This window comes from Echeneis naucrates, chromosome 8 (assembly GCF_900963305.1).
Source record: "Echeneis naucrates chromosome 8, fEcheNa1.1, whole genome shotgun sequence".
In the NCBI taxonomy this organism is placed as follows: domain Eukaryota; kingdom Metazoa; phylum Chordata; class Actinopteri; order Carangiformes; family Echeneidae; genus Echeneis; species Echeneis naucrates.
This window is the reverse complement of record NC_042518.1, coordinates 14345797-14365509: the sequence shown is the minus strand read 5'-3', so window position 1 is coordinate 14365509 and position 19713 is coordinate 14345797. Positions and strand designations below refer to the sequence as shown.

General features: G+C 40.1%; 2 protein-coding genes across 2 annotated transcripts; both read left to right on the top strand.

Moving 5' to 3' along the window:
- Positions 1–251: 251 nt before the first annotated feature.
- Positions 252–12340, top strand: aldh16a1 (aldehyde dehydrogenase 16 family, member A1). Its single transcript, XM_029509447.1, has 17 exons — positions 252–529; positions 2723–2822; positions 3050–3176; positions 3300–3457; positions 4533–4610; positions 4860–5047; positions 5147–5302; positions 5394–5552; positions 6108–6264; positions 6592–6667; positions 6872–6977; positions 7309–7445; positions 7564–7734; positions 8769–8973; positions 9084–9269; positions 10002–10127; positions 10299–12340. The coding sequence occupies exons 1-17, from the start codon at positions 440–442 to the stop codon at positions 10464–10466; spliced, it is 2388 nt and encodes a 795-aa protein (XP_029365307.1). The 5' UTR covers positions 252–439; the 3' UTR covers positions 10467–12340.
- A 4136-nt stretch (positions 12341–16476) lies between these two features.
- Positions 16477–18400, top strand: LOC115047141 (ferritin, liver middle subunit). The gene is made up of 4 exons (XM_029507885.1): positions 16477–16803; positions 17232–17378; positions 17746–17871; positions 18006–18400. Exons 1-4 carry the CDS (start codon positions 16702–16704, stop codon positions 18159–18161), a joined length of 531 nt encoding a protein of 176 aa, XP_029363745.1. The 5' UTR covers positions 16477–16701; the 3' UTR covers positions 18162–18400.
- Positions 18401–19713: the final 1313 nt, after the last annotated feature.

Here is a 19713-nt window from a genome sequence, read left to right as displayed (position 1 = left end):
GTGGAACATGCAGCTAATATTTTTTCCTGATTTCAGCAGTTTGACATATTTCAGCGACCTACACCCTTATATGAATAATTAAAAAAAATGTTAAAAACTCAAAAAAAAGATGAAATTATTTTTGCTGAAATGACTAATAGCCGAACCCTTGGAAACCGGACACAACGGACACAGCACAGGAAGTAAGAAGGGGTGAACCCTCCCGCTCCGTGTAGCTTAAGGTTCGTGTGTTATCGCGCAAGTCTCAAAGATCCTCAGGAGGGAGGCACGTTGCCTTTGACTTGGGCACCTTGGTCGGCTTCTTCTCGCCTGCTGCTTGCACTATTCATTTGTCAGTACCGCTGAGGCTCCAAAACCAAAGTTTCTCTTCCTGATCGACCCACAGAAAGGAATATATAGCTGTCGGGGGAATTTCCTGCTCTTTAGGTTTGCATCTATTATGGCTGGTAGCACCGACAAGGCAGTCTTCGATATATTTCTGAGCATGGAGAGCGGACCTGCAGCAGCTTCCAGCACCGCCACTGCACAGGTAAAGTTACCAACCCTCCGTCCGACAGGGGCGCAGAGGCTGCAGCTGTGGGGGGGGTGCTAAACTAAACATCACCAACTTTTCCCCGCTAGCTTGCAAGAATTGCCGTGTACACGTTAGACCATGTGAACTTCATTTACTGTTAGCTGGCTGTAGAGCGCGAGCCAAACACGTGACGTGGACTGTGCAGAGGTTAGTTATGAAATGTCAGCGGCCAGGCCCAGACAGATGTTAGGACACATGTTTGCACTAAAAGGAACTGAACCTAACGTTAGTTTCATTTGCTCCTCAGGGTCAAATCAGTGCATTAGTATCAAGACTTCCGGAAGGAGCAGACTTGCTGGTTCCTTTGCTGTTTGCTGGTCCATGTTGTTTTGGAAATTGTGAAAGTGTTGTCGTTTCCCAGTACGGTCATTTTGCGTGTCCTGGTAGTTATTCAGTTATTCACTTTCTGATGTTTCCCTGTCCCCACTGTCTTCCTGTTACGACTGATTCATCAAATGAAAAAATAGCTTGTAATGTTATGAATATGCCATCTATTTTATGGTGAATTTCACCTGTAGCTTTCAATAAGCACGAACTCATTAACTCATTGACAAAATATCAGAGAACATACAGTTAAAAAGACAGATGATTGTGGAAAGACACTGTCTATGCAGTCAGTTCAAATTTATTTTGTCTCCAAAGAGAAATGTGTCCTCACATCTTTTTGTGTTGTCCACTAGAAGATAATATTATAATATTAATATGAAGACAGCGGACCAGACTGCCAGACTGTGACCCTCCTTGTGGTCTGACTAGACTACTTTCATTTCCAGTCTGCTACACAACTGCTGGTTGTTTGTCCCAGAAGGAGAATCACATGTTTAAGTCAATCTCTAATTTTTAAGAAGTTAAATTGATTATTGTCTAGAACAGCAGAAATGGAATAGACCGACCTTGTATACAAGGTTACTTAGGTGGAGCCAGGGGACAAAATATCAGAAATACCTTTCAACATGAGTGTAGTTAAGTATGAAAGGCCTGTTCAAATGCTGTTAGCCTTTAGCTCAGTGGCTCTTTACAATTTTATTTTAAACTGAAGACTCACTAGGTTTAACAAACAATGTATATCATCCTATGGAGGCATTCCCTGGCCTGAGGATGAGCTGTGACAGGTGGATCATGTCTTCTGAAGCGCAATACAGGTGATGTCATCCGGGCTATTTCTCCACTTAGTGGAAAAGAAATGCTAAACCGCTGGAGACTCACCTCAGCAAAGCAAGTCAATGTTGTAATGAAAAGTGACTGTTTGAAAAGAATTATAAAGTGACTTTAAAATAATTGACCACCTCTAAGTACGACTCATTCAGTGAGAAAATCACAGCCATGTTCGACTGCAGCGCAGCGGTTGTCTTTGGGTATGAGCTCCTTGGTTCACCTCTGTACTTTGGTCTTCTGTCTGTAAATCGTTGACACTCTCTGCCTGCCCTGTCTGTCTTTTATCAGTGATTGTCCAGCAGAGGTGTCCACTTCCTGATGAATATATGCACGTCTGAATGATTTTTTTTTTTCAATAATTTTTTTGTATGTTTTTTCATCGTTCATCCCATAGCCACAAAATTGGCACCTCAGCAAGATTAATACCAACGTAATTATTAAATTAATTCTTAATGAGCTTGATGCCATACTTATTACGGTTCTGGGTCTGAAAACTGAGGCCAGTGCTGACAAGCCTTAAAGCTAGGGTTTTTAAAAAGAAGTCAGATTGCACTGACCTGTATGTGAAAATGAATCTACTTCTCAATTGATTTATTAGCTCAGTAAATGTTTTCCTAATGAGTTTATGGTGTCTGTCTCTAGTATTAAGTGTCCTTGAGCAATGCAGATTCAGCTCTCACTCCTCACTCTTTTAGCACTATATTTCTTACATTTTGATCCAATGTAACAAAGATAACTGTTATGCAAATGATAAATGTAACACAAATTGATGTGATGCCTTGTTTGTTAATGTGGTCAACAAAAAAAATCTGCTTCCTTCACCCAACATACCATGATGACCAGTTTGACTTGAGCAGGTCCTAAATGGGTTCACTTCCTGCACTTTAGAGTTTCTACCTGTCACCAGATTATCTGAATACAATAGAAAAAGCTAGATGTGGTTTTGATTCTCTCTTCATCTTAAATAATGTCTGTTAATGTGACGTCCATCAGGCCTGGCTGGAACATCATTCTTGTTCTCTGGGTCTGTTCATCGATGGAAAATTTGTCTGTCCAGCAGACAGACAGACTTGCTCCATTGCTGATTCTAAAGGTAATTTAGTGGCTTTGTTAAAGCTCTAAACATTCTTATGGCATGTTAAATAGGGGTGAATTCAAACATGTTAAATGCACAATGTTCCAAAAAACTTTAAATAACAAGTCACCTGTCCAGCCTGTTTGTGAACATGCTTGAAAAGAATCATAAAGGCTTAAATAGTTGAAGCCTTGATTTTAATGATAAAACTGACCACGTGTCCTGTTGACTCCTCTGCTATGCAGGTGGGAATGTTTGCAGCACTGTGTGCGCTGCAGATGACGATGTCTCACAGTGTGCCTCCTCAGCTGTCAGTGGCTATAAGGCATGGAGTGGGATGAGCTGCTATGCCAGGGCTAAAGTGCTGCTCAGGTTGGACAAACTCAGCACTGACTCTTCTGCCATACAGATTAAAAGATCAAACCAATGTTGTTAGTCAGTTAACCACCAGTCTGCTTGACGCTCACAATATATGTACTTTGTGTGTCCTCACAGGTTGGTGAGCCTTCTCGGGCAGCACAGTAAGTGTGTCTCAGAGCTGTGTGATCTGTGTGAGGCGTCCTGCTCACCTGCCAGCTTGGTTAGACTGCTGCAGTACTACAGCAGCTGGGCTCAGCTCAGGGACTCTCTCATCACCAACTGGACACCACTGGGTGAGGCGACAGGCATTGACATGCTTGTTCACATGCGGACACATATGAATAGAATACATTTTTATGCCTCCAGTCTCGTCTCCTGCCGGTGCAGAGACTTTATGTGGTCATGTTGTCTGCCCCATTGTTGTGAGCTTGATGTCTCGTAATACCTTGAGGGAACCTGGACTCAAACTTGGATTTAGGGAAGAACAAATAAGATTCTCATGGCAAAAGGTTACTGTGGCCTCACAAAAACATGTTTTGCACTAAATTGAAGTTAATACACTAATTATGGCACAAACAACATTCAGGATGAGTCACAGCTGAACTGGACCATCATAATTTCTGGTTTTTAGGACATTCTGCAGCCGCAGGAATGTAGACCGGCTCAAAAGAGTGTGAGCACATCAGCCCAGTCTTTGCCTTCCTTCTTACATCACAGAGCTTATCATTGGCATCCAAGGCTGGTGTAAAACTTAATGATGACAGACCTTTTGCAGTTGCTTTGAAAACAAGGCAACCAGCTGCCGAACAACGTCTGATTTGCTTCCTGTACCTTTGCTTCCAAAATAAAGGTCAAAAGCAGGCAAATACCATACACATTAATGCAAGTGAAACCATATTCACGTGTATTTGTATATTGAAAATAGAACTCAGATCTCTTCAAGGTGAAAATAAAGTGATGGCATTTCATAACCAAAAAGTCAAAGGTCATTTCAGAGCAATGTTCAGCGCGCACACACACACACACACATTTGGTCATTGTTGAAAGGTGAAAGTCAGTGAGAGGAGGTTGTGAAGATGTTTCCTGTAATTTGAAATGTTGATGGAGATGTAATTCTGGTTTGCATTTTATCGACGCCAACTGTCAACCTCATTAACATTTGCACATTTGCACCATATCTTGCAACAAATATTCCTAATAATTCTCATTTCAATGTGTATATATATATTTCCTTTTATATTTTTTGTCTTTCCTTTGTCCAAGATAGAAACACCGGTGTGTTTACACATACCTGGCAATGCCTGCAAAACTATTTCTGACTCTGATTCTGATTTCTAATTGTGTTTGTTTTTATTGTGTTTCCTTCAGGTGTTGTGGTAGTGGTTGCCTCTGATGACTGCTCTTTCTATTCCCTGATGCTCAAAGCAGTACCAGCACTGGCCATGGGTAGGAAACAAATACTCATGTTTTTTGTTTTTTTTTATTTTTATTTTATATCCAGTATGTCAAACATTAGAATACAGTAAAAATTATCACCACTCAACACATTCATGCCAACAAATGGGAAAAGATATTAGATAAGAATAAAACAAAGTACTCAAATCATATTGCACTTAAAAAATAAATCCATATTGTTGTTTGTTCATTTTAATTATTTAAGTGAGTGTTGAATAATTGATTTGTGTCTTCTTCCAGGCAACTCTGTCATCATTGTCCCAGGTCGGAGCACCGCTCCTCCCGCACTCCTGTTGGCGCAGCTTTTTATGGGTGCAGGACTTCCAGCTGGGGCTCTTAATATCTTAACAGGAAGTGACATGTCACTTGCTGTCAAAGTCGCTCAGAATTCAAGCATCAGCTACATGACCTACAGTGGCAATAAGCAGGTGTGTATTGCTGGCAGGAGAGTGCAGAACCTATGGACATGCTATGTTTGTAATGCTAATTTGATGAAACATTAACCCAAAGTTTCTCCTGTCTTTTAGGATGGTATAATGTTGCATAAGGCCACTGCAGGGATAGGCATTCCTGTTTCCATCTCCTGCATTGGTGCCACATGTCCCTTCATCATTTTTGAGTCAGCTGACATTGACAGCGCAGTGGACGGAGTGCTGGAGGCAGCTTTCAAAAAGAAGAAAGAGGTAATTCATATAATCATTTACCTTGTGTCATCACGTCCGAACATCTGTTATCATTTTCTGGATCAGTCCTCTCCTCCTATCTCCTCTTCAGGTCCACTGGGTGTTGTATGTGCAAGAGAGTGTGTTTAAACTCGTCATCCCCCGTCTTAAGCAGCGTATAGCTGGGAAGAAGTGCGTCAACCTGGCCAGTGATGAAGATAGGATCCTGGTGGATACTGCAGTACAAGAGGCTCAGCAGCAGGGCGCTGAAGTGAGTTTATTGCTGCTTTGAAGCCTCCAATTTGTAGTTTGTCTGACACCATGCTGGTTTTATGAAATCGGAAGCTGTTGCCCCACAGTAAGAAGGTTGCAGGTTCTGTTCCCGGCCTGGGGCCTTTCTGTGTGGAGTTTGCATGTTCTCCCCGTACCTGTGTGGGTTTCCTCCCACCGTCCAAAGACGACATGTTTGGGTTAATTGGTCACTCTAAATTGGCTGGTTGTTGGTCTCTGTCTGTCTCTGTGTGGCCCTGTGATAGACTGCTACCTGTCCAGGGTGACCCCGCCCTCACCCAGAGTGAGCTGGCATTGGCTCCAGCAACCCTGCGACATGGAAATGGATAAGCTGGTGAAGATGAATGAATGAAAGATTGAAATGCAATCTGACTTACTCTTTCAACCAGTGGAGTCGTCCCCTGATGGACATTAAGTAGAATGAAGGTTTAAAGCCCTTCAGCATTGATAGTTTTTTTTATGTTGTTATTTGTTTGTTTTTTCAGTTATTTCTTTCTTTATGTGATATTGATGGGGAAAATGTCTCTGTTTTCAGCTGTTACAGTCCTGCGCTGCCCCCCCTTCAGGTGCGTCATACCCTCCCACAGTTCTCTGTGGTGGCGCCCCCTCCTCTCCATTTGTGGTTAGTCCTGCTCCTGGGCCGTTGTTGCCTGTCATGACTTTCAGAAGCAACACAGAGGCTGTGACTCTGGGTAAGGACGATACAATCTGTGGAATCAGATATGAGTTAACATGGTTTAATATACATAAAATCTGCAGACAATTTGACTTTTGTCTTCAACGAGTGCGTTTCTTTGCAAAACTAGAAGGTCATGCTCAGTTTTTATGAAATTAAGTTAAACAGTGATGGGGTCCATATGATGTAAATATCAAATAAATGAGCTTGTGGTCGACCCCACTTTGCATTTTCTCTATATGTTTTTGTGAAGGCTTGTTTTTTATTACAAATTTCAGATCAATATTACACTTAGTATAGGAATGCCACCCTGGACCACAGTAACGGCCTTTGTTCTCCACAGGAAACCACAGTCCTCATGGTCTGGCAGCTTCCATCTGGACTGAAGATCTCACCCTGGCTCTGGAGACAGCTAAGAGGTTCACACTCTTCTGCCTTCTATTTTTTTTTTCTGTCTTATCTGACTTCATTATTTTGTGTCTTTTTTTGTTTTTGATGTATTTGTCTTCTTTCAAATCATTTATTTCTTTTTGACTTGTGGACATGTATTTTGTTAAGTCTGTTTTCTTTCTTCAGGGTCTTTTGTTCCCGCTGATGTTTTCCTCCTCTTCCTCTCTCCACAGTCTGTCAGTTGGCTCAGTCTGGGTAAATTCACACTCAGTGACTGACCCTGGTCTTCCCATCTCTGGCCACAAAGATAGTGGCACTTGCACTGACGGAGGACAGGCGGTGGGTTCCCCTTATCTCGCACACTGAAAGGAGAAACCCCAAAAACTGACTGAAATGTTGAAACTCACTTGTTTCTTATATGGTCCTTTTTATAAAGTGATGAACTTCACATGAGCATAAATGTTAGTTGTGCACCAAAATCTATGAGCTGCCCAACTTACTTAGCGTTAGCCTTAATCAATTGTTAGCCTGAATCAATTGTTTGAAAACCATTTCTTTTAAAAGTTTCTTTTAAAGTTTTCAGCTGTTGCAGGGATCAAAACTTAACAGAAAGAACTGCACTCACTTCTGTGTTATACTGTATGCTGATCACATCTCTGTTTTTGCACAGGGTCTTTACCAGTTTCTGCGCTCGTCTTGTACTTCTTCTCCTCCTCTTCCTCGTTCCTCCCCTGTCTCTATGGACTATACAAAGTTTGGAATAGCAGCATCCCCAGTTCTTATTCCTGATAATACAGATGCTGCCAGGTATGTTTGTCAAAACTTGTAGCATAAACACATTATGTTTATGTAGTAACTTGTATTTAATATAACACAAACGACTTTTTTGGGGGGTCCAATCTCTTCCTCCCCTCTCTCCCCTCAGCGCTCCGAAGACCTACCTGCAGTTTGTCGGTGGGAAGGCGTGTAAGTCTGACTCAGGCTGCAGTGTGGCTGTGCAGGCACCAGGAGGTGGGAGTGTGTTGGCTTACTGTCCAGATGGAGGCCGTAAAGACGTCCGTAATGCTGTGGAGGCAGCTATCAAAGTCCAGCCTGGGTGAGAACCTCTCTAGGTCACACTCACACACACACACACACATGCACACATAAAAAAACAAAACATAATTCACAGGTAGGATTCTTCACATCAACCACAGCAATAAGTTAGCACTACTAACCTGTAGACAAGGGTTGGTCAGTCATTTCATAAGATGAGTAGAAGTTTATATGTTTATTTTACACATTGATACATGCTCATCATTACTCAGTGAATACACTGATTCAATTGACCAAAGACCTGTAATATCAACTAGAGCAATGAGGAAAAGAGAGAGTGAGTTAGATGGTCCTTCATGCTGAGTAGAGGGGAAAGAGACCGAGAACCTGGAAAAAAGCTTAAATTCAGATCGAAGATAATGTGACCTATATGTGACTCATCTCAGGGCTAACAGTGAACACTTATTTTTTTTTATTTCATCACAATTCTTTTCCTCAACTACAGGGTTATCTTTTCTGGAGGTTCACTACAGATCAAATTATACATGCAGGTCATTGAAACAACAAAAAATAAAAGAAAATCAGGCTTAACTACAGTTTAATCCCTTTTGAAGATTTACCTGTAGATACCATTAGTTTTGTTGTGCAGCTGAATCCAGGTTCAAGTTAAAATGTGGCTAAAAACAAGCTGAAACTTGTCATAAAACTGTGAGGTTAAATGTGGCCTCCACAAAAGGTATTTATTCAGACTTTCACGAGGACAATAATGTAAGAAGTGTATTTCGCAACCCAGAAGCCTGCATGTGTTTGTCACCAGTCAGAGTCCAACTTCACTTTGGTTGCTAAAAAAAAAAGGCACATTTGCTGAGTCATTCACAGTAAATCAACAAAGTCGGATGCTCTAAAGTCCAGAAATAAGCAGCTCTTCTTGAAAGCAATAAAGTACAGTTTCTGTTCACTGTGATTTTATTTTTATTTATTTTATTTTATTTATTTTATTTTGTTATGTGTATTCCCATGAAATGCAACGAAATAAAGACATACAGATGTTTGGCACCAAGATTTATTTATATTTATATTTCTTTTTACATCAAGATGGATGAAAAAAAGTCCAACTGCACGTGCTCAGTCCCTCTACTTTCTGGCCAAGGGCCTGGAAGCAAAGAGGCGGGACATAGCTATGTCAATCACCAGTCAGCTTGGTTTGTCAATGGATGATGCTGAGAAGGAGGTGGACCTCAGCGCTGCAAGGCTCAGTGACTGGGCAGCTTACTGTGACAAAATCCAAGGAGAAACTTTGGTAATGCTGTTGATGTGATATAGCATATATGTGTAGAAACAAATGAAACAGAAACTCATTCATTTCGGAACTTGGATCAGTTTTATCCTGAATAAATCTCTCTCCTTCAGCCGATGCCACAATCTGGCACTGCTCTCTCCATCCCTGAAGCCCTGGGAGTTGTGGGGCTCGTCCTCCCAGACAAGAACCCCCTCCTCTCCATGGTAACACTTCTTGGGGCAGCCATTGCCACTGGCAATGCCGTCGTCATGGTTCCCAGTCAGAAAAATCCACTACCAGTCTTGGCATTCATCCAGGCAAGAAGTGTGAATGAGTGAATGAGTGATTTAATTGAATCAACAGATCCAAATTTATCATGTTTGACCACAAATTCTGTTAATTGTGAAAAAGGAATGGTATGATTGTTAAGTTGTTGTTTTTTTTTTTAATCCAGACATCATTTTGTGACACTTAAATTTTCAGTATATAGTTTGATCTTAGAGGCCATTTTTTTGCTAAGATCCTTTTTTCACTGGTAACCCAGTAATACCTGCCAACATCTGGCTTTTGTCAGCAATTGAAAAGACAACAATTGGCATTCAGACCTGGGTCAAATGACTCTGCTGTAGACAAAGGTATTCATCAGCATTGACATAAACACAACACCCAGGTCAACAGACTAATTGTTGCTTCTTTTTCTGTTGTAATGTCTGTACATCTGTAAGAACATTGTAAACACATATCACCTACTGCTTACATAAGAAAAATCACAGCTACACTGAGCTCGGGGATAATAGAATGACCTTTGGCTTTGTGTGTGCTCTTTCAGTGAATATGATGACATGCAGTTGTGTGTGTTTGCCCGTTTGTGTGGGAAAAAAAATTATTTAAGTTGCACTGTTGAAGAACATTAAGTAGCTCAAGAATACATTTTAAGTATGTTGTCTTCAAAATAGCTTTGCTCTTTGAAAACATCAGCTAAGTTCAGCTGGTAGTGCCTTTGTAAACACTGACTACTTACTCTTCCTTCTCCTCCTCATCCTCCTCAGGTGCTTCAGTCATCAGACCTGCCAGTAGGTTTGGTTAATGTAATTTCAGGAAGAAGAGACCAGCTTACAGTCGCTCTGGCCAATCACAGTGTCATTAAGGCCATCTGGTACTGGGGCAGCGCTGAGGTGAGGACGGAACAACAACAACACTTACAACTGTGTTCAATTATTGTGGGGAGGCACAGCTCCCCCTAAAGAGACCTGCCTTCCCCAATGCAGGATGAGATTAAATCCCAACTCTGAAATAAACAGTCATAATCCACCTCACCTCATTTCATGTCTGACTTCCTGTTGTAGGGCTGTCAGTACCTCCAGCATACCTGCACCAGCCCCCTGAAAACCCTGCGCCTTTTCTGCCAGAAGGAAAATGGTGGCATGAACTGGACCCAGTCTCATCCCTCACTTCTTGAAGAAATGTGGAGAAACGCTGTCCAATGGAAGAGTGTATGGATTCCCACCGCATAAGAAGGCACAAAGATGAAGATGGAAAGACTGAGAAGGAAGAGTCACACACATCTGCAGAGTTTTACTGTGACCTGTAGCATGTAGAGTAAAAAGGATTAAATACCGTGGCCATAAAATTCTTAAGACATTCATGAACTCAAAAGTAACCACACAACAAATACTCTCAGTACCTAACCAACAGTAACTTTGCTAACTACCCTTTGTAGATGCTGCAGCTGGACATTCAAACTCTCTGTGGCAGATTAATCATTTCTGAAATAATAGTTCCTTGATTTCAGGCAGAGGTTGAAAGCAAATCTCTCAATTCATCTGTTGATCGTGTCACCTGACTGAAAACTGTAATAAGCAGCTTTGTCAAATTTAACCAGGAAATGAAGCAAATATGTATAAAATAATAAAAAATATAAGCAAATACCAAATATACCTGGTAGAAAGTCCCAGTGCCTTTGGCTTAGTTTATATAACCACTTGGTGGCTACATGCATGTCATGCCAAATGGGTCTTAATTCACAAACTAATGCAGTTAGTTCATAATAGGCTTGTCCATGGAAGTGACACAGTCACTGCTATGATACCCCGACATGTTAAAGTTTACAGCCAACAGCAGAAACATCCTTTTATGCAATGCTGCTTTCAGTAGTTAACAGTTTTCAAATCCTGTAGTCACATGAAGTGTTCATAGAGGATCATGTGGTCATATAAAGTGTTTTCTTGTTAAGTTTAATTTTAATTTTTAATTTGTTAAGAGGAATTAACTTGAAATAAATGTTGGACTGCCTTGTAAAAAGAAGAAAGTTCCCCTAAAACCCCTTACCTCCTAAATGGCACTTAACGAAAACAAAAAAAATACTCTGCAGTCTGTTAATTTTAGTTGCAAAGGCTCAGGTCATGCTCACCATCAAAATATACTTTTAAATGTTCACAAACTGCTGACCTCTACTTGTTATTTGTAGAGATAAAAGTTTTTGCAGACTTAGACCAAAAACCTCTTACTTTTCTCATTTCCCAAGATGTTTTGTGAATGTTTCCCCTGAACAGTAATCTGTCAAACTAAAGTAAATTCCTTCATATAATGGCTCTGTCTTTATGTGCATCCAGGGACAGATACAGGTCCACAGTTCAGCCAACAGGGCTGTATTTTGCTGATGGATGAGTGAGTGAGCAGAGTTTGAAAGCCGTTAAATATATGATGAGTGCTCTACATCACAAAGATCTACTAGGGGCCGTATCTTCATGAGCACTTATGCTAGATGTGGATGTTGGCTACATGCATGATATTTTGTTGTTAATATGGTTAAACAAAATGGGTAGAAGTAAACATGTACAAGGGCTGTGTTTATTACACTTTCCTTCATTGCTACAAGGACAGGCAAGACGCCCAAAACCAGGAAGAAGTCCATGTGATATCTTGTAGACCAGCAGCAGCAGACATAGTTGCACTGTTTCCAATAAAATTATATTTAAGTTAAATGTATAGTATCGCATTTCTTGGGTTTTTTTTTTATACAGCAGATGACCATGAAAGATGACACTGGCTACACAGATAATACCTGCTAGCAGGGCCACTTCACTATTGGGTTGCTTTACCTGAGGACCTGATGTCTTTATTACCTCTACCTTAAGCTGTTCTGCTGTTCTTTTCTCTTAGTGGTTACATCTATACTTGGTTTTATACAAGTATCATTACAGTGACCTGAAACCTCAAATGCCTTACAGATCTTAGATCAATTGGTCCCATCTGAACTCAGTACAAATGTTGTCATCTACTGTTGGGACATCTTTTATTACTGTACAATAAAACCATAACCATATAAAAGTATTAAACTGAATGCTGCTGTGGTCCTCACTTTCCAAATGCTATAATTAAAACATAATTTTATAAATGTATGCATTTTCTTGTCATTATTTATTGCCATGCTTTTAACAAAATGATTTTGCCCACCATTTTGGTCCAAAGTGAAATACCCAAATAATTATTGGTTATTTTTTAACGTTTCATACATAAGTTCAGATTTCCCAGATGATTGGATAAATATTGCTGCACTCAGAATTCTTGATATACACCATGTGTTTATCATACGTCCACAGATGGTTGGTCTTTAGGTGCAATGTTTAAGTAACCCTAAATTCATTCCAAAAGTCTAGATAGATGGATTTAACTTATTTAACTTATTTTTTTTTATTTCAATGTTAATCTTAACTCGTAGAGTTACAGGATATGTTCATACACATGACTTATCTTTTCTCTCTGGTTGTGGAGAACCTGAAGGCGTTCTGCTGGCCTGAGGTGGATCCTGACTTCCCTATGAAAGCATAAAATGGTAAATGTATTAAATAAAATGGTTTTTCATTGCATCACAAACAAGCAGCTCTCCTCATGACCATGAAATGCTTTTTAACCAAAACTTCATTTAGCATACACTATACAAGAGCATGACAATGAACTAAAATTAACAACCAGCATAAATGACATTTAATCGCTGCTACAGCTTTGTGCTTAATATTTGTATTATATATAAGTGTATTGTGGAGGTTTCATCAGTCAAGTGCTTAAATGTTTAAAGCAAGGTGATGTATAATATACACTTATAAGTCCTGGTTATGGCCAATGCATTGGGAAATTAAGTGGATGTGATTATTGATGTATATGTAGCTTGATTATCATGGTTAAAATCCTTGGCTGGAAACCTACAACTTCTGTTATGGAGGAACTCATAATAATAAGAAAGAAATAATGAGGAGTTACTCAGTAGCAATTCTGATGCTTCTCTTCCTAAACTGTAAAAATAAGATGGAATTTAAGATGGAGTATGACACCAATGATCCTCTGAGAAAGTCCAGTCAGAGTTTACCTAGTGTCAGAGTCAACAATGGGAAGTAAAGTTGGAATATCCTGCCAGCTTCAACAGCATTGTCATTGTTAACATGCTTCCATGTAGACTGTTAACCCTAAATAGACCTATAAACCAGATTACAGGTGTCAAAGAATTACACATTACAACTAATAGGAAGGATCAAATGCACTGACTTACTGGCTTCCAACAATTCAACTCAATTTAACATTAACTTTCATACCTCAAAGCGCATCATAACCAGCTATAAAACACTATGACTTGGCAAATTCCCTTATCACTGAAAATCATCAACCCTCCACCAGACGGCAAAGCGGCTGGAGAGGAGACATCATAATGGATAAGTAATTTCTCCTAAGGATTTCATACTTCCAACAAGTAAAACTAGGGGAAAGTTCATTAATGCAGGAGAGAAGAAGGAAATATGCTACAATCCTACTGCAAACAGGATACAGTTTATAGCCAGAGATGCTTCAGTCCTTTGTGTCTCAAATGTGCAGTTTTCACAGAGTTGAAAATGAGAATTATATAAACATTAATGCACCTTCTTTATATTTGAATCAAACTGGTTCCTTCTTTTTCTTGTTACACAAACACTACACTGGATCGTGCATTGCTAACATCCAACGGTTCCTCTTTTTTCACAGTTTTTTCCTCCTTTCCAAACCGGCCCTTTCCAGCACTGACATGAATTTCCAGTCAGACAGTTCTTCAGTCACAAGATCACTGTAAAGGAAGGGGAGGGGCCTGAACCACAAGACAGACACAGCACAATCCACAGCGAAACTTCAGAGTGCTGACTAACGTGTTGCATGACATAGCAAAAAATAAAAGTAGGTGGTGTTTAAACTGCTGATTCATTTGTTGCAGTGTGATATGAACACAATGTGGTGTAATAACTGGTGCTTATTTCACTGAGCCAAACTCAGGTCTACTGTTCCAGGGTTTAGGAAAAATACAATAAAAGAACAAGAAGCAAAGAAACGAGTGAGTTAACCATATATCCTATATGTCCGGTTTGTAGCTCTGCATTTAGTTTATTTATAAACTAAAATATTTCTGTTTTCTGATAATAGAAATATTTTCATGAGGTCGACAACTTTAATATGAGCCTGTAGTAGTTTGGAGGTGCCACTGTCACTTCTATCAACAATGACACAGAGCTATTCCAATATAGACCTCATCAGCTTGTTTTAAAGGAATGTAATACACTGGATCTTCAGAGCAATAAATGTGAAATTCAAGATGTGCGTGACATAATGTTCACTGTCAGTGTTTGACAGCATTTTATCTTAAAAGAGCTAACCAGTTTCACTGTTTATTTTAACAGTGGACTTTTTCTTAGTGTTGACGCACAAGTTTGTGTGTATGTGTGTGTGAATGAAATGTTAAAGCTTAAACCTCACTTCTATTCTCCCCACCCAGAAGGCCTCTCTCCAACTGAGATGTAACTGAGGGAGAGCTGATTATGCAGAAATGGTCGGTCAGTATCTAGATGTAAGCAGCCTTTGTAAACACTATTCCTACAGTTTTGGCATTATATATTCTAATGGAGAGAAATAGCACTCCCCAATTTGATCTAAGCAAGAGAATTTAAATGATTGTTGTTGTGCAGTTTTATTTCACTGCCAGCTGCTCAACAGATGAGATGTGTGGTCCAATGGTTCTACTTTGTATTTCTTGCCATTTATTTTACTTAACACACCTGCAATGGTTCTTAGAATCCATATGGTTTAATGACTTCAGACAAATAGCTATACACGTGGAAAACTACTGGCTCACAGTGCTGTGTCTGTTTATTGTGGTCTAATGAGGACAAAGGTGAATATATAAGTTCAACGCTCAACCCCAATGTCATTGAGAACTTTAACCTCTTGGTAAAACTAGATGGGTTAGGTTTGTTTGAAGGAGCAGGTAGACAACTTTAAGTTTATGTTGTATAAAATACAGTTGTGTAAGTGTAACTGTGCCATTTGTGTTGTTATTTGTGGGAACCTTAGTAACAATAGGTGATGAGCAACTGAATACATCCCGTTTCCCTTTTTCACTTTAAAGCTGTGAATACATAAATTTTTATAACACATTATGTTTGGTTTTGTTCATCTATTGATTTTCTAACCAGCCTGTCTATCTGAGCTGACACAATTACTGGATTTATTGCAACTATCTACCTGCATTCATCTAAAAACAGACATATTCGGCTCAATTAATTTTCTTATTTAAATTCTTATTTACAAAAAGAGGACATTTTTTTAATGTTTCTCTCTGCCTTGTATTATGGTGAATCCCTTTTCCTTTAAATGTTAGACAGGGTGATCTTATTGTCCCTGAAGAAGGTAAATTATGAACAAATAGGATATAGACACAATGATTTCTAGGTCCCCACATTGTTTCAGCATGACTCTATATAAAAAGCCTTTCAGCTTCGACAGACTTTTCAATCGAAGTGTTTTGTAAAACTGTGCTGTGGTATTGAGTAATGCAATGACTACCTTGAAAACACCTTATCAGCAGTTTTTAGATATCAAGCTGTATATTTATGAAGTAAAACAAGTTTGCTTTATGCTGGCTGTGTGTGCTTTTATGGCCCCAAATATTTCTAATTCAGTTGATTGTTTAATACATAATGATTGTCGGACAATAAAAAATAAGTTACAGAAAACTACAATTTTCAAAAAGTCCACAGAAACTTTAAAATAATAATAATAACAGAGCACATCCAAGTGAAATCACCAACATCCAGGTCTACCCAATGATACTTATTTATAATTATTGCTTATTATCTTTGTATTTGATACGAAATGTACTTATATTGTTTTAGACTCAGTAAGGGACGGGAAATGTTTTTGTTTTGTCTTTATATTCGGCTTTATAGGTGAATTTGCTTTTGGATTCTGAGTTTTTTTTCTAACTCACCTTTAGTTTGACATTTAAATTACTTTCAACCTAAATCAGTGATCTCTTCGGCCTCTTCAGTCAGGTCAGGATAAAGATGTCAAACATTAACTTCGTGTTTCCATGAAAGAGAAGAAAATGCAACGTCATACTTTAGCTTTTTTTTTTTTAACTTTATCCCTTAGCTCATAGCTCACGTGCTAACAGAGTGACGCCCCATCGGTCACGAGGTCTGCCCGGGGTATAAATACACGGAGCGGCTGGTCTGCCATTTCACATCAGGGAGGAAACATTGAGGGGTTCTTGCTTCAACAGTGATTGAACGGAACTTCTTCTTTTTCGTCCCCGCATCTCAGCCGATCTGCCATAGCTCGTCTAAACTACAACAGCATTTTTTTCCTACTCCAACGCCAACGAAGAAGTCGACGTAAAGCTCTATTTTTGTACACTTTTGCTAAGAAAAACAGCAGCAGAAAACGCCAGCCAAGATGGACTCCCAAGTACGTCAGAACTACCACCGCGACTGTGAGGCCGCCATCAACCGGATGGTCAACATGGAGCTGTTTGCCTCCTACACCTACACTTCCATGGTGAGGGAAAATAACCGTGAAATGCCGACGACAGTTGTATGCATTAATGTAAAGCGTTATGTGGCTGTGCTATGAAAGCGTATTTACTGGGTACGTTAGCTAACTGACGCACTTAAGTTACCTTAAGGATTCAAAGTCTTAGTTGTATCTAATGGTGCAGGTTTGATTTGGGTCCTGAGTCTGGCTGTCCTCTGGGTTTCTCACTGATCGGCCGGTGGATAGTAATGTCTTTGTATGTTTTGGCTCCACCCGACGAGGTGGCCTGTCTGAGTCTACACCAGCTGCACTGAAGTCATGACTCATGTGTCTGATCACTGCTCGGCTGCATAACTGCTATTTGTCACGGTGTTTTTTAGACAAATAATGATGGGTGGTGTCTTCTAATAACAGCGTTTGTCCTGACTTCCTCCCCTTCTGTCCTGTCACAGGCCTATTACTTCTCCCGTGACGATGTGGCCCTCCCGGGGTTCTCCCATTTCTTCAAGGAGAACAGTGATGAAGAGAGGGAGCATGCTGAGAAGCTGCTGTCCTTCCAGAACAAGAGAGGCGGACGCATTTTCCTGCAGGACATCAAGGTTCGAATGGACTGGAGAGTCAGGACTGTTATGAGATGTTTTGCCACATCAGGAGTGTCTTGAGAAGAGGCAGTATATTTGACTCTTCCCTGCTGCTTGACACATCTCAATGTCTCTCAAAATACTTGACTTAACCTAATTTATTAGCGAGCTAATGTACTGATAAACCTCAGTTTAAGTATTGTGGCAGTCTAATTGTATAATACACTTTTATATTTAAAAACCTCAAAGGCTAAATCTAGTCTGAGTTAAAAGATTTCACCAGTAATCTTCATAAAGCAAACAAATCCTCTTTAATGGATAACAGTGGTGACAATGTAGAGACTGCTGGTCTGTGCTGGTTTACTTATTTTATTTATTTCTGTAGAAACCAGAGCGTGATGAGTGGGGCAGCGGGCTGGAGGCCATGCAGTGTGCTCTGCAGCTGGAGAAGAGTGTCAACCAAGCTCTGCTGGACCTGCACAAGCTGGCCTCAGAGCACACAGACCCTCATGTAAGTTCTAGTCTACTTATTTGAGACAGTAATTGCTGAGATAATGCAAAGCTGTCCACTTAAGTGCATTTTTTTTTTTTTTTTTTTAAATGAATTTTATAACCAAACTGCAACTGTTTTCATCCCATCCTCAGCTGTGTGACTTCCTGGAGTCCCACTACCTGAATGAGCAGGTGGAGGCCATCAAGAAGCTGGGTGACTACATTACCAACCTGACCCGTATGGATGCTCACAACAACAAGATGGCAGAGTACCTGTTTGATAAGCATAGCCTGGGCAGCAAGAGCTAAATGTACAAGTTGAGAATTGAGCCTCCAGTGCAAATCTTAAAATTCACTTGCCTTTCAGTTCCAGCTGACTTATTCTTAATCTCTAATCTGAAATGCTGACAAAGTGTCCAATGTTGTGGGTTTTTGTCATGGAAAGATGACTGTTCAGGTTATGGCTTTGTTCTTTGCCTATGAGTGCCTCTGACATTTAACAAAAATGGTGACTTTCTGATCTCACTGAATAAACATTTTGTGCTGGAGTTTTCCTGTCTCTCTGCATCTATTGTGTCCACGACTACCAGCATCTGAAATAGATATGTTAATGTTATATTAGAGAAACACTGTATTGGCAGTTGAGTTGCTCAGATATTAAAAGCAGCTGTAACTCAACTAAAATGCTATTAATTTAATTTTTTTTTTTTTTTAACTGGGTTGTCCATGACCGCAAGGGTCCTGGAGGAAAACCTGTTTTGCTGAAATGTTAAAGCCTCCATAGTCCATCTAGTTGGCTAGAATATGTTAATCTCTTTAGGCCCAACAGTCTGTTCTGCTTATTTCAGACTTTACATAGTGTATATCTCCTGGAGATCAGCTCTGGATGTAAACTGACTCCTTAGCATACGAGTGTGGATGCACTCCCTGTGTTCCTGCAGTACAGTCAGTACAACTGACTGTCTCACATTGCCAAATACTTAGTATGGATGGATGTAATCTTTTAATGCCAAATCACACTGATACAACAAAGTTCCTATAAATGGCTGATTACAAAGATGAATGAAGGAAAATATTTTCAGCATTTTAAATTTTTTTCAAAATTAAATTAAAACACCGCCAAAGTATGTAATTATGATTACATCTTCACATGGGCAGCATGACGGCGTAGTCACCTCGTAATGAGAAGGTTTCAGGTTCGGTTCCCGGCCTGGGGCCTTTCTGTGTGGAGTTTGCATGTTCTGCCTGGGCCTGCGTGAGTTTCCTCCCACTGCCCAAAGACATCTTATTTAACTGGTGACTCTATATTAACCGTAGGTGTGAATGGGCCACCACAGCTGTTCGTCTCAGTGTGTCTTTGTGTTGGCCCTGTGATGGACTGGTGACCCCGCCCCTCGCCCGGAACATTGGCTGGGATTGGCTCCAGCAGCCCCACGACCCGGAAAAGGAAAAGCTGTCGAAGATGGGTGGGTGGATGGACATCTTCACATCAAAGTGTATTGCAAATGATTTGGAGGCCCACTTGCAATACCCTTGCAGCCCACCAGTAGGCTCCTGGCCACTGGGAAGAACTGGATTAAAATGTTTTGCAAGTGTAATGTCTGAGTGACAAAGTGAGTGACTGTTTGCATCTTTGTGCATTCACAGGCACGTACAGATGGTCAATTGTGTCTCGGAATGTGCAGCCAAAGTCCAATTTCTCAGGGGGAAATCGAATCAAAGATCTGTTATAATTTATTCTCCAACTCAAGCAGCTCTGGAGGTTGATTGCCGAAAGTAGCGAAATGAACTTATTCACAGAAATAATTAACGTGTCTGTAAAAGCTGTGATATAAACAATCATCAATTCTAAACTAGCAGC